At 38.8% G+C, this 13,511-nt stretch overlaps 1 protein-coding gene across 4 annotated transcripts in view; it reads right to left on the reverse strand.

Annotated features, from left to right (window-relative positions):
- The window catches only part of DOK5 (docking protein 5), a 202,024-nt gene that overhangs the window by 132,936 nt on the left and 55,577 nt on the right, over positions 1-13,511 (reverse strand). For all 4 annotated transcript variants that reach the window (XM_087445101.1, XM_087445102.1, XM_087445103.1 and 1 more), the window contains exon 2: positions 1,431-1,538. In XM_087445101.1, coding sequence (XP_087301227.1) covers positions 1,431-1,538 — 108 coding nt within the window. The remainder of the gene's footprint in view (positions 1-1,430; positions 1,539-13,511) is intronic.

Genomic DNA, 13,511 nt, shown 5'->3' on the forward strand with positions numbered 1-13,511 from the left:
CTGCTCTCATCACCACCCACCCCATACCATCCGAATCAACATTCCTTTTCCTAGTTTCAGATGTCTCCACTACAGGTTTCTTCTGGTAAGCTAAATAAAAGTGTGACACAAAGACATCTATATGTATTTCATTTCCTCTATTGATAATATCCATTGCTTTTCAATCAATAGTTTCAAAAGTGTCTACTATGTGTTAGGCACTGATAACTAATAGTGAACCATGCCTCCCCCCAACAAAAATCTCTGCCCTCGTGGACCCTATTTTATGGTGGTCATGGGAGGAACATAATAAGAAATAATGAAATAAATATTTACATAGTAATAGGTGCTAAAGAGAAAAATAAAAGGAGATGTGGGAGGGGGTGTGTCAAAGGATTCCATTTTAAATAATGGGGTCACGGAATGGCCTCAATTAGAGCAGAAATTTGAGCAATGACCTGAACAAAGTAAGGAAATGAGCTATGTGGCTATCTGGGGGAAGAACATTCCAAAAAAAGGGAAAAACAAGTTTTAAGGTGAGAATGTGACATGTTCTAGGGAAAGCAAGGAGCCCAGGGTGCTCTAGCAGAGTAAGACGGGATCTGGCAAGAGATGAAGTAAGAGGTGACAGGGACTCGAATCACGTGATCATGCAGGCCATTATAAGGCTTTGGCTGAGGGTATTGAGCTGAAGATATTCTCAATTTGGGAATAACTAGAGCCTTGGGCAAAAGGATGTGTTAACCATGTCTTTTACACACTTTCATGAAAAGAGAAAATACATAGGCTGCCCATTAACAAGGACCATGAAAAACACAGGCCATGTAAAGGGAAAGACGCGCCTAATTTGTGAATCCAAATGGTAAGTATACCTTGAACTTACCTTAATATTCTACTCCTGAATGATATGTATATCAATATAATGTGTATTTCAACACACAATTACTATTTTTAGTGAGGCAGTCTCACTACCACTAAGAAAACTGCAAGTCTAAATTAAATTTAATCACCAAACTTAAAGAAATAAACTAATGGGTGGAGCTTCCTTCTCCTCCACCAATCACCAGTTTCCCAGCTTCTTCACCTCCCTCCTCACCCACATTCCAAGCGCTGGATGTGAATCTCCTCTGTATCAGGCTCTGCGTGCTAGACACAGTGAGATCCAACCCTTACCATCGGGGGCTTCAATGTTTGGAGGAGGGTCTAGTATGCAAATTGAAAATTTACAAAACAATAACAATAACAAATAATAGGAAACAAGAAGAGTGACTTTATGTTAGTCAATAATTTTAAGCAATTAGCAAGTAGATATTATTTTAGAGATGTTTTGTCCTTAGAAAAAAGTATTATTTGTGGCTTTGTTAAATAATCTAGACAAGGTTTCAGACTCATGATCTCAAGCTACCTACTTGTGAATAGATTTCTGGAAAGCTACAATAATCGAGTCTTACCTTATGATAACACCTAAAATACGCAGCACGCTCATCGGAAAATTTCTCCAGTCTTTTTGGACCTTTGCTTGAAGCCTTCTTGAATACTAACCAGCATCGTTGATAAATCTGGAAGGAAATACAAAGTCGGAGCTCAGCATCACTACTGACTCAGATTATTACTAACATTTGCATTTAAATGTTTTCTTTTTGATGTTTTCACCTGTAAAATATTCATAAGCCATAAATGTAATGTTGCTTTGGGAAAATAAAATTTTAAAAACCAAAATTCTTTCCACAATGGGTGTATTACGTTGTTCAGACAATTACTGTAATCAAAAGAAAATAAGGATTTGAAGGCAAATTTCTTCAGGTTTTGATAACAATATCAGCAGGAATATTTCAGAAAAAGTCCCAGAGATAAAAATCCCAAATCAGTACAAACAATATTGGCATTCGCGGCACACGCTCTAATGTCAAATGTAATTAAATATGGAGGGATCTGCCCGGTGACGCAAGCGGTTAAGTGCGCGCTGCAGTGGCCCTGGGTTCGACAGTTCGGATCCTGGGCGTGCACTGACACACAGCCATGCTGTGGCGGCGTCCCACATAAAGTGGAGGAAGATGGGCATGATGTTAGCCCAGGGCCAGTCTTCCTCAGCAAAAAGAGGAGGATTGGCAGATGTTACATCAGGGCCCATCTTCCTCACAAAAAAAAAAAAAAAAAAAAAAGTACAAAAAAAAGCCAAATTAATTTAAAAATAAATAAATATGGAAATCACGGGCACAATATATGCTAAAGACTTCACTGGCAGTCTTAGAAAGACAGCCCCATGTGTCATATGACATTCCTCACAGCTAATGGTCAAGAGTTGGGCCAGACACTAGACTAGCTAATAAATGGCTGACCAACCAGCTTCTCACTTAGAAAATTCAACCCAGAGACTCAAAGATTATTGCCAGACTGAGGTGCAGGGAGTTGAGAAGTCAAGGCTGATAGGTTATAAACTGAGGTCGGTGGCCATGTTGAAATCGCGTTCATAATAAGCAGTGGAAACCAGTATAGAAAACTAGATAACTTCTACTCTAGTAAGAAGAGACATTTTAGTTCTTTGTCATCTTTCAGTTGCTGACTTTATGATCTAGCCCTTCCTCTGGTTTTCTTGGAAATCATCTGTATCCCTAAGAACCCACCACCATCAACATCACTACAACTTTTAATTGAGCTAGCTGGAATGGGGTTTTGATCCTAGCAAGCAAAGCTACCCTAATTGAAATAACTAATATAAACTAAATTAGACACTAATATACTAATAATGCCAAAGAGAGAAAAATACAAAGAGCTAATGAGCATATGAAAAACATGTTCTCCAAAAGCAAAATCAAATGAGATTTTTTAACCTCAAAATTAATAAGGGATTAAATTAATGATAATATTCACTAATGGCAAAGATCTGAGTGGCACTCTCATACTCTGCTGGTGACCTCTAAAGGTGATTTGACAACAAATATGAAGAACCTTAAAAGAATAGGAATCTGAGAGCCAGCCCTGATGGCCTAGTGGTTCAAGTTCACCGCACTCCACTTTAGCAGCCCAGGCTCAGTTCCTGGGCATGGAACCACACCACTCATCTGTCAGTAGCCATGCTGTGGTGGCGGCTCACACAGAAAAACTAGAAGGACTTACAACCATACACAACTATGTACTGGGGCTTTTTGGGGGGGAAAGGAAGGGGAAAAAAAGGAGGAAGATTGGCAACATATGTTAGCTTAGGGCAAATCTTCCCCTGCAAAAAAAAAAAAAAAAAAAAAGAATAGGAATCCATCCTAAGAAAAAGCCCAAAATGCAGCCAACAATGAAAGAGGAATTCTATATTCAAGTGCAGACAGGTGGGTACTATTCAATCATGATTATCTCCTTGATCCCTAAATCACCCTTGAAGTACCATATATATGGGTTGTATATTCAACCCATAAATAAATTTTATGCACTATAAAGTTTAAAAATCCCTAAGCTAGTAAGAAGAAACAAAACAAAGTCCACATAAAACATGTGGTCATTCAAACCATACTCAATTTTAAAAGCCTCCAGTAACTTTATTAGTAACTGGCAGATGAAGAAGGAGTTCAGGTTTGCTACCACTTGTCTGCAAGGCTGAATATAATCCATCTTTCTCTTCCAACTCAGCAAATTGGGCCTTCATTAATTGTTTTGTTTGGGTGGTAAAAAGAAAATGAAACCCATTCTACTCTGAAGTTTAGCTCTGAATACAGAACGTAAGATATGTGTCTGATCCCACTGAATGTACACTATAATTTTACAGTATTATTATTATAATGAAAAATTGGAAACTACTAAATCTTCAACAATCAGGAATGACAAAGTAAATTAGTTATATATAGTAAATAGGTACATATAAATATAGTAAATACATAATACACAATATGATATATAGTACACATCTATAGTACAGATGGTGTACATCTATAAGTAGTCATTTTATTAAAAAATATAGTAATATAAGTATACTCATAATTCATAATATATATTAAATTATACTCCATCAATAACATATATCTTATCTATATATAGGATAACATAGGTAGTTCATTTGAAACAAGTTTCAGAAGGAATTTGTAATGACATGGGAAAGTTTTCATAAAATTTTATGTGAGGGAAAAAAGCAAAATATAAAAACTTTATGTCATGATCTCCACTATATTAAAAATGCACGGAAGAAGACAAAAGAAAAAACACCAAAACGTTAATAGTGTTTTTTTTCAGTCAGGGGAATAGGTTTCTGGTTTTGTTTGTTAGTTTTGTCTTGTCTAAATTAAATGAAAGAGAATTCTGTTATTTCTTAAAGATCCAGAGCTATCAATAAAGTAGAATAATTAAAATCAGTTCTACTGGCTTTCATCTTGCACAGTCATTGAACTTATCCAGGGATATAAAAACATGGAGAGAAAAGTGGAAAAATGATTCAGGGGAGGAAGGGTAGCCTTTTAAACAAATAGTGTTGGAATAATTTAATATCCACATGGAAAAAACAAATAAACATCTTAACCTAAAACAATCATCGTATACAAAAATTAACTCCAAATGGACGTAACTGTAAAACTTTAGCAAAAAAAAAAAGGAGAAAATGTTTGGGATCACGGTCTGGAGCGAGAGCTTTTAGACTTCACATCAAAAGCATAATCCATAAAAGAAGAAATCGCCAAATGGTACCTCTCAAAACTTAAAACTTTTGGTATGTGAAAAACTCCGTTAAGAGGATGAAAAGACAAGCTACAGACTGGGAGAAAATATTTGCAAACCACATATTTGACAAAGGACTAGTATCCAGAATATATAAAAACTCTCAAATCTCAACAGTAAAGAACCAAACAATCCAATTACAAAATGGACAAAAGACACGAACAGACATTTCACCAAAGAAGGTACACAGATGTGTAAGAAACACGTGAAAAAATATGCAATATCATCAGGCGTCAGGGAAATGTAAATTAAAACCACAATGAAATATCATTACACACCCATCAGATTGTCTAAAATGAAAAAATAATAACACTGCCAGATGCTGACAAGGATGCAGGAAAATTAGATCACTTACACATTGCTGGTTGGAATGTAAAATGGTACAGCCACTCTGAAACACAGTTTGGCAGTTTCTTGAAAAACTAAACAAGCAACATATGACCAGCAGTTGCACCCTTAGGAACCTATCCCAGAGGAATGCAAACTACCCCCGCCACACACAAATCTGAACATGAATGTTCATAGCAGCTTGATTTGTATCAGTGCAAACTGGAACCAGCCCATATATTCTTCAATGGGTGAATGGTCAAACAAACTTGGTACATCCATACCATGGAATACTACTTGGCTATAAAAACAAATGAACTATTAATATTGCAACAATTTGAAGGAGTCTTCAGAGGATTATGCTGAGTAGAGAAAACAAGTCAAACCCAAAAGGTTATATACTGTATGACTGCATTTATCACATTCTTGAAATGACAAAATTATAGAAATGGAAAACAGATTAGTGGTTATCAGGGGTTGGGGATGTGTAAGGGGGGAGCAGAAGGGAAGTGGGTGTGTCTATAAAAGGGTAACATAAGGGATCCTTGTGGTGATGAAATTGCTCTGTATCTTGACTGTATTAATGTCAGTCTCTTGGTTATGACACTGCACTGGAGTTTCAAAGATGTTATGACCAGAAAAACTGGATAAAGAGTACAGGATCTTTGTGTATTATTTCTTACAACTGAGTGTGAATCTACAATTATCTCAAAATAAAATGTTTAAAATTTTTTAAATGGAAAAATGTAGAGATATTTAACTAAGAGCTTAAAATTACAACCTAATCTAACAGTTATCTACATTTTTATCCAGTCTTACTTTTTTTGCTATCAGACCGTAGTCTAATTAAACCACTAGACTAAGTAACTTTAAGAAGCAAGTTACAAGAGTCAGTGGTAAGAATTCAAACACAAAATCCTTTTCAGGATGGAGATTCAGGCATGAAAATCAACATTTTCAGTACTAAGCTTGGCAAATAGAAGTCCTTAAAACATCTCACTTATGTCTGAATAACAGATGAGATAACTAGCTCGCTTAAAATCTGACCACCACTGGAGGATTATAATTACAGTGGGAATGATTGTCACTCTGATTGTTCAAACAAAGGGCGTGGAAAATGGGTTTCTCACTGCCATTCTATTATCGGCAATCCTTTTCTTCTGTACATGCCCCCCAAAATGTGTTAGAAATTGAGCTCACCAAAGGTATGCAAGAAAAACACCCACTATGGGAAAACATTATTTTCACTGAGGAAGATATTTTACATTTTCTAATTACCCCTCGCTTTTCAGCCCCAATCTTGAATGATAGCATCGCTAATTTTTTTTTTTTTTAACTTCTTTATTTTCTTCACAATCGAATCAGTACTGCCTGGCTTATGTCCAAAGGCTGTTGAAGGCAAGCTAAAGATTCCTCCATTTCAGCATGCCTAATGAGTTCCATCTTTGATCCATCTGTATTAAGTTTAAAGGATTTTTGTTTCTCATTTATTGTTTTTTTTTGTTTTATTAAGTAGTAAGGGCACAAGTGCAGTGTTTTAATCAAAAAACTGCAAAAATAGTATCATATAAAATCACTTGCAACATTGCTTCTAACTATTGGCTGGGAAGTCACCATAGACTAGATTAAAACATGTTGGTTCATCAGGAGATAAGAAAAACGAAAATTTGGTGTATGAAAAGGCAGTTCAGGATGTTGCTCACATGCAAACACACGACACAAAAATAGTGCAAAAGTTGAGTGCAATCTGTGCAATCAAGGCCATTCCTTTATTGTCATACATCACACATCAGTGATTCTCAGAGTCGGTCCAGCATCACTCAAGATAATTGTTAATTATGCAGATTCCTCGAGATTAGCCAAGGTCTACTGAATCAAAACCTCTTGGGGTGGGGCCAGACAAATTCGCTCTTTAACACATTCCCCAGGGATTTTGTTTGTAATTTGCAAACCAATGCCATAAATATTCATAAAGACTTTCAGACAGCACAGTGCTTCCCCACTTGGGACTTGCCAACAAAGAGCTTTCCGACAAATGCTCCAGGAGGAGGGCCTCTGAGGCGTGTGGTTTCCAACAAGTGGCGCACAGTGGCCTTCGCAGTAGAGCAGTGTGACATGCTGTCTTGAGTTTGAGAGACATACTGAAGGTGACACGTAAAGCTGCTAAGCTTCAGTCAACTCCCAATTTCAACTGTCCACCCAGTACCAAAGGAGTAAAAGCTTATCTTCAATATCTCAGCCTTGTGTAGAGGAAACGAAACGGCAGGAGTCACTGAACAATGGGAACGTGCGGAGACGAGGTGGAGTAACACTGATATTGTTAACAGGGTAACAATTTGAGAATAATCCCATTCACTTAATAGTTTAGAGCAGTTTTTTTTCTTAAAATTAACCCATTCGACCCATTTCCTTCATATTTTATATAACACATCTACTTACCATCTATAGTATATTTTAGCTAACATCTTTCTTTCAATTGACTTTTTTTAACTAAAACATTTGTTTTAGTTTAAAAAAGGAAACTCTTATCCCAACCATAAGAGCAAAGTATAGTTTCACTGGACATAAAGAATAGGTAATCCTAATGATAAATATACTGTTAGAGAATTTGACGACAGAATAATTTTCATGTTGAAATATCTCACCCCCTATGCATCAGGGTTTTGCAATATCAGCACTATTGACATTTTAGGCAAGGTCATTTTTTGCAGTAGGAGCACAGGATGGGCTGTCCTGTGCATTGTAGGATGTTTAGTAGCATCTCTGGCATCCACCAACTGAATGCCAGTAGCACACACCCCCTCACCCAGTTGACAACCAAAACTATCTCCAGACATTGTCAAGTGTCCCCTGGAGGGCCAAGTCAGAACCACAGCTGTAGATAAACGCACGCTGACCTGAGATTGCACATTTGAAGAACATGAGGTTTTGTGAATATCTTCGAAGTCATGGATTTAAACAAGTCAATCCATACAAGCCACTGCCGAAGCCAAAACAGACAAGTACATCACACAGTTCTGACAACCTAGGTGGATATATACCCAATTTAGCAGTTACATGAAAACCTCCTTCAGAGTGTATTTTGTTATTAGTGGTGGTGGTTTTATTACACCTAATTTTCAGCCTTATACTGCCACCAACCCATATATGATTTGTACTATTTTTTCCACTGTCTTTCCTTCCTTTAAAACCTAATATCCCTGGAGCCGGCCCCGTGGCATGGCGGTTAAGCGCGCGCGCTCTGCTGCTGGCGGCCCGTGTTCGGATCCTGGGCACGCACCAAGGCACCACTTGTCAGGCCATGCTGTGGTGGCGTCCCATATAAAGTAGAGGAAGATGGGCACAGATGTTAGCCCAGGGCCAGTCTTCCTCAGCACAAAGAGCAGGATTGGCATGGATGTTAGCTCAGGGCTGATCTTCCTCACAAAAAAAAACAAAACCTAATATCCTTAATAATTGCTTAGCTCTGGTTTCAAATCCCTGACGTTTTTACTAGCTTCTTTTCCTAACAAAGAATAGTCTGGTAAATTCACCAACATTTCCAGAACCAAGAAGCAGTTGAAATAATTAAGAATTTGCTTAGAGTTCCTAATTTTATTAGCAGTCCATCACAGTATCTTGAACAACAGAGTCACAAATTAAACTTCTGGGGGATGCATGGAGGTGTTATGAAGATAACAGAAAGCAAATTTTGGCCATAAAATTCCTGCTAAAAGGAAATTATAAACTGCCTCCATGTAAGCTCAAGAAAAGTGGAAAGCCTTAGATGTGACCCTTTAGGTCTCTATGGTCTATTCCAAGAGTCGGCAACCTTTTTCTATAAACGGCCAGATAGTAAATATTTTAGTCTTTGAAGGTCATAGATCTTTGTTGCAACTACTGAACTCTGCAGTTGTAGCACGAAGTAGCCATGGAATACATGTTAAAGAACTGTGTTGTGACGGGCCGGCCCCGTGGCTTGGCGGTTGGGTGCGCGCGCTCTGCTGCTGGCGGCCCGGGTTCGGATCCCGGGCGCGCACCGACGCACCGCTTCTCCGGCCAGGCTGGGGCCGCGTCCCACATACAGCGGCTGGAGGGATGTGCAGCTATGACGTACAACTATCTACTGGGGCTTTGGGGGGGAAAATAAATAAATAAAATTATAAAAAAAAAAAAAAAAAGAACTGTGTTGTGGTTATCTTCTAATAAAACTGTATTTAAAAAGTCAGGCGGTGGACCACACGTGATCCGCAGGCTGCAGCTGGCCAGCGTCTGCTCCATGGTAGTATTTCTCAACTGCTTAAGCTCAAGGCACCTTTTGATGAACATAAAAATCTGTTTGACACGTCCCTCCTGGGGGAGAGAGGGGAGCGACTATATCCCAGGTGAGAATTCCTATATATTCCGCATCTCCCCACCAGCCAAAATGTTACTTCAATAAAGTTATATTAAAAGGTTGACCTGATGCTTTTTCAATGCCCTCCACCGCATTTCTGGTCTCCCTGTCCACTGCCAGGGAATCACTGCTCTACAACGAACGCAGATGCTGTCCTGAAGAGCTCTTTCACGTGAGAGACATTAGCATCCCATCTCTAGCCCTGGGATGTACTTAGCTCCTTATAGCTATCTTATCCTACAAAGTCAAGGTGCACTTTGGGAGTGCACCTTAGGTAGGTTAGGACTGTTTCCCATTTTGCCACATCCTCTTTCTGTAATCACATGGACTTTGTCTTCTCAGAGCATTCTCCCCAACTCTAAAGATAGATCCTCAGCCATATAATCCTAAATTGGCCTCCTTTCTCACACCCTAACCCTGTTTCTACTACTCTCCAAAACAAAACAAATATCCTTCTTGTCCAGGATGTTAATATCAACACCGAACATCGGCTGAACCCTTTCCCTGTGCGCTGCAGAATGCTCAGCCCCTTGTGTGCATTATCTCAGTTAACCCTCCAAAACACCCTAGGAAGCAGGTGCTATTATTATCCCCATTTTACAATGAGGAAATACAGCCTTAGCGAGGTTACTCACCAAGTGTTACTCAAGGGCAAGAAGCTAGTAGAAACAAGCCAGGATTCCAACCTCGGATGGCCTGACTCTGGAGAACAAGCTCTTAACCATTATCCCAGGATTTTCCCAGCAAAACTGGACTCAGAGATGCACAAACTTATGCTGAGGGTCGAGCCATCTGTAAGAAGTTTATTTTCACGCTTATCATAATCTAAAAAGAGACATTTGGTTGTAACCATATGATCTTTCATCTGGACAAGGACTTTATAGTCCAGCTATTTCAGTGTGACATTTGCATTGATGATATGAAGTTCCCCGGCACCGAATGTTCACCTACTGACAGTGATCGCTTTTAATGGAGTATTTCTGCAACTGGAGTCTTAGAGCCTAGTCCAGGACTCCAAGGTATCCCAGCAGTTTGCAAGAAGTGTTTGCTTTTAAAATAATTCCACACTCTCTCTCAAGTGACAAAGTATTCAGTATCCTTGACTGAAACCAGTATCTAGAAACCCAAACGTGCCAAGTATTTCTAACTACAGTCATGCACCGAATAACCATGTATCAGTCGACGACAGACTGCATATACAACAGTGGTCCCATAAGATTAGTAGCCTATGGCCTAGGTGTGTAGTAGGCTACACCCTCTAGGTTTGTGTAAGTACACTTGATGATGTTCACACAATGACAAAATTGCCTAACCATGCATTTCTCAGAACATGCCCCCATTAAGCGACACATGACTGTACACTGGAAGTATCTCTTGCAACTTCTCAGTTTTTCTTGGCCTTCCTTGCCTCTCTAATCTTCAGCCTCTTATCGTTAATTAGTTATGGCGGTAGTAAACGAATGTCCTGGCTAACTGGCTCCCTGCTGGCATGTGCAGCCAGCTACCTGGGGCTGACTAGTCACTTCTCTAGAAGCACCCGGCCCTCCACTTTGGCCGATGCGTGGCCAGAGTCACCAGCAGTCCTCCCAGAGTCTCGGGCTCCTTTGTAACTTTGATGAAATGCTACAATACAAGGACAACCCAACAGCCACAGAAAATGGCGCTAGATGACGCAATCTGGAAGAAGAGGGGAAGAGACTTTAACCAAGGAGAAACAGGACTTGGGAATGAGCCCAGCAGATAATTCCCCCTCCATCCTGTCTGCCATCTGCCATTGTCTACAAATTTCTCCTTCCACAATCTAAGAATTTTGACCTGGATGATCTCTGACACCAAGATGGTTATAACTTTCTAGTCCTTTGAATGACTCTGTCATTATGGGATTTCAGAAGGTGATAGGTGAAGAGTATAAAAAAGGAATTCTCTGACATCTTTGATTCATAACTTATAGGCTGCAACCAACTCTACTTACCAAAATAATGAGCTGGTTCAGAATTATGTATTTTATGAAGGAAAAAAATATTTTTAATGAGCAAACAACATGATTCCATGCCTATCATTTATACATACACCTTTCGTTTATATGGAAAGAAATGCTAATTCAGAGAAGGTTGCACAGTGGGTAGCAAGGTACATTTTAAATTCAGTGCAAAGAAAAATACCAGCAGAAATGGGATAATTAATCATAAAATAAAATTTGTATAAAGATTAAAAATACTTAAAAAGCATCCCCAGGCAATAAATTAGCTCTGTCAATCCTTTGCTGAGGGTGAAGTAAATTAGCACAACCTTTCTAGAGGCAGAATTATGCCTACCCTTTGACCTGGAAATTTTATTTCCAGAAACCTACCCCCTGAGGAAATAATTAAGAAAATATGCAAACATATGGGAATAGGGTTCTTCCACATAAAAACTGGAACACTCTAAATGTTCCAGGGGACTGGTTTAATTAATTATGGCATATCTGTAAACTGGAAGTTGCCATCATTAAAAATGATGTTGTAAAAGAATATTTATACCATAGAAAATGCTATTAGTAAATTGTTAAGTATAAAAAGTAGGTTATCCCTGCTCTTTCTAATCTATTTCTACTCCAGTATATATATATTCATTCTGTAGATAGGGCTCAGTTGTTCATATAAGAAGATTTTGAGCTCTATTCCATCTTTCCCCACTGCCCTTCATTCACACACACACACACACACACACACACACACACACACACACACACACACACGTGCGCATGCGCAATGATAGGGAAAAATCTGTGCTTTAATGGAAAACTACGCATTCTCTAGCACATGCGATTCCAGAGTTGTCTGCTTCTGATTCCACGGGAGCTATTCTGCAATCTAAATTGTAGATAAGTCAGAGACATGCAAAATAATTCTAGTCCACAAAAACGCAAATTCTGTCCCACGCAGCAGAGGTTCAATTGACTTTCCTCCCCCACTGTCGATGAAGCTAGTTTTGCCTCCTTTAAAACATTCATTTCACTATGGCAGATATATAAACGTGTGGGTTCTTCGGATTACCCTCTGAACTAGTTACAATATTCTGCTTTGTTCTCTCATTTAGTGATGAGTTAAGCAGAATGTTTAACATGTTCATCCTACATTTGTATAACAATCATGACTTTACCAGTTTTTGAAAATTATCTTTGAGCACAATCCAGCAATCACCGAGTCCTGTGTATTTTACCTTCTAGCTGAACCTGGAACATCTTTGTGTCTTTTCTGGGGACTGCCACCCTAATCTAGGCCCCCATCTCCGGAGTCTCAGAGAGATCCCTGCTTTATTCTTGCCACGTTTCAGTCCATTTCTACAGCACATCTGGTGATTTTTAAAACACTAATCTGACCACATCAATCCACGGCTTAAAGCATTTCTGTGGTTGCCTGTTGCCTTTAGGGTAAAAACCAAAGTCTTAACAAGACATTCCAGAAACTGAAAGAGCTGGCCCCTCCCTACTGTTTTAGCCTTATTTTGCTGCTTTCTTCATTTATACATTCTTCACTGATAAATATACAAATATGCATATTTTAGTCATGATCAAAGAAGTAATATGTTGTGAAAAATTATCATGGAATCAGTAACTGCCACGAACTGTTCTTGCCACACATAGAAAACCTTTCCCTTGTCAGGACAGAGTTGACCAGTGTCGAGAGAGCCAATGCTAAAAGAGAAAGTTATGTATCCTTTTCCTTCTTGCTCCAACTCCCTTCTGTTCTCCAGATCTACGAAGTACGTAGAAGAGGAGAAATGAGGAACAGAATTGCCTAAAGAAGCCATAAGCAGTTATATTCATTTATTTAGCTTCTATTTGTAACTAGCTTTATAGAAAAAAAAAAACAAACTACTCTAAAGAAATGCCAGAGAATATTAACTACTGGATGAGCATTCGACTCAAACAAAAAATTGGGGAGCTGATATTGATCGTTAATTCATTCAACAAACATTTCTTGGGTCTCTACCATGTGCCAGGCACCATTTAGGTACTAGGGCTACAGCTGTAAACAAAATGGAGAAAATCTGCTGCCTTCATTGGGCTTAGAGACAATCGATAAGATAAGAAGATATACACACATACAAGCATACGTGCGTGTGTATGTCTTATAGCACATAGATAATATGTCCT

This window comes from Ceratotherium simum, chromosome 21 (assembly GCF_057802395.1).
Source record: "Ceratotherium simum simum isolate JZ-2026a chromosome 21, ASM5780239v1, whole genome shotgun sequence".
Taxonomy (NCBI): Eukaryota; Metazoa; Chordata; class Mammalia; order Perissodactyla; family Rhinocerotidae; genus Ceratotherium; species Ceratotherium simum.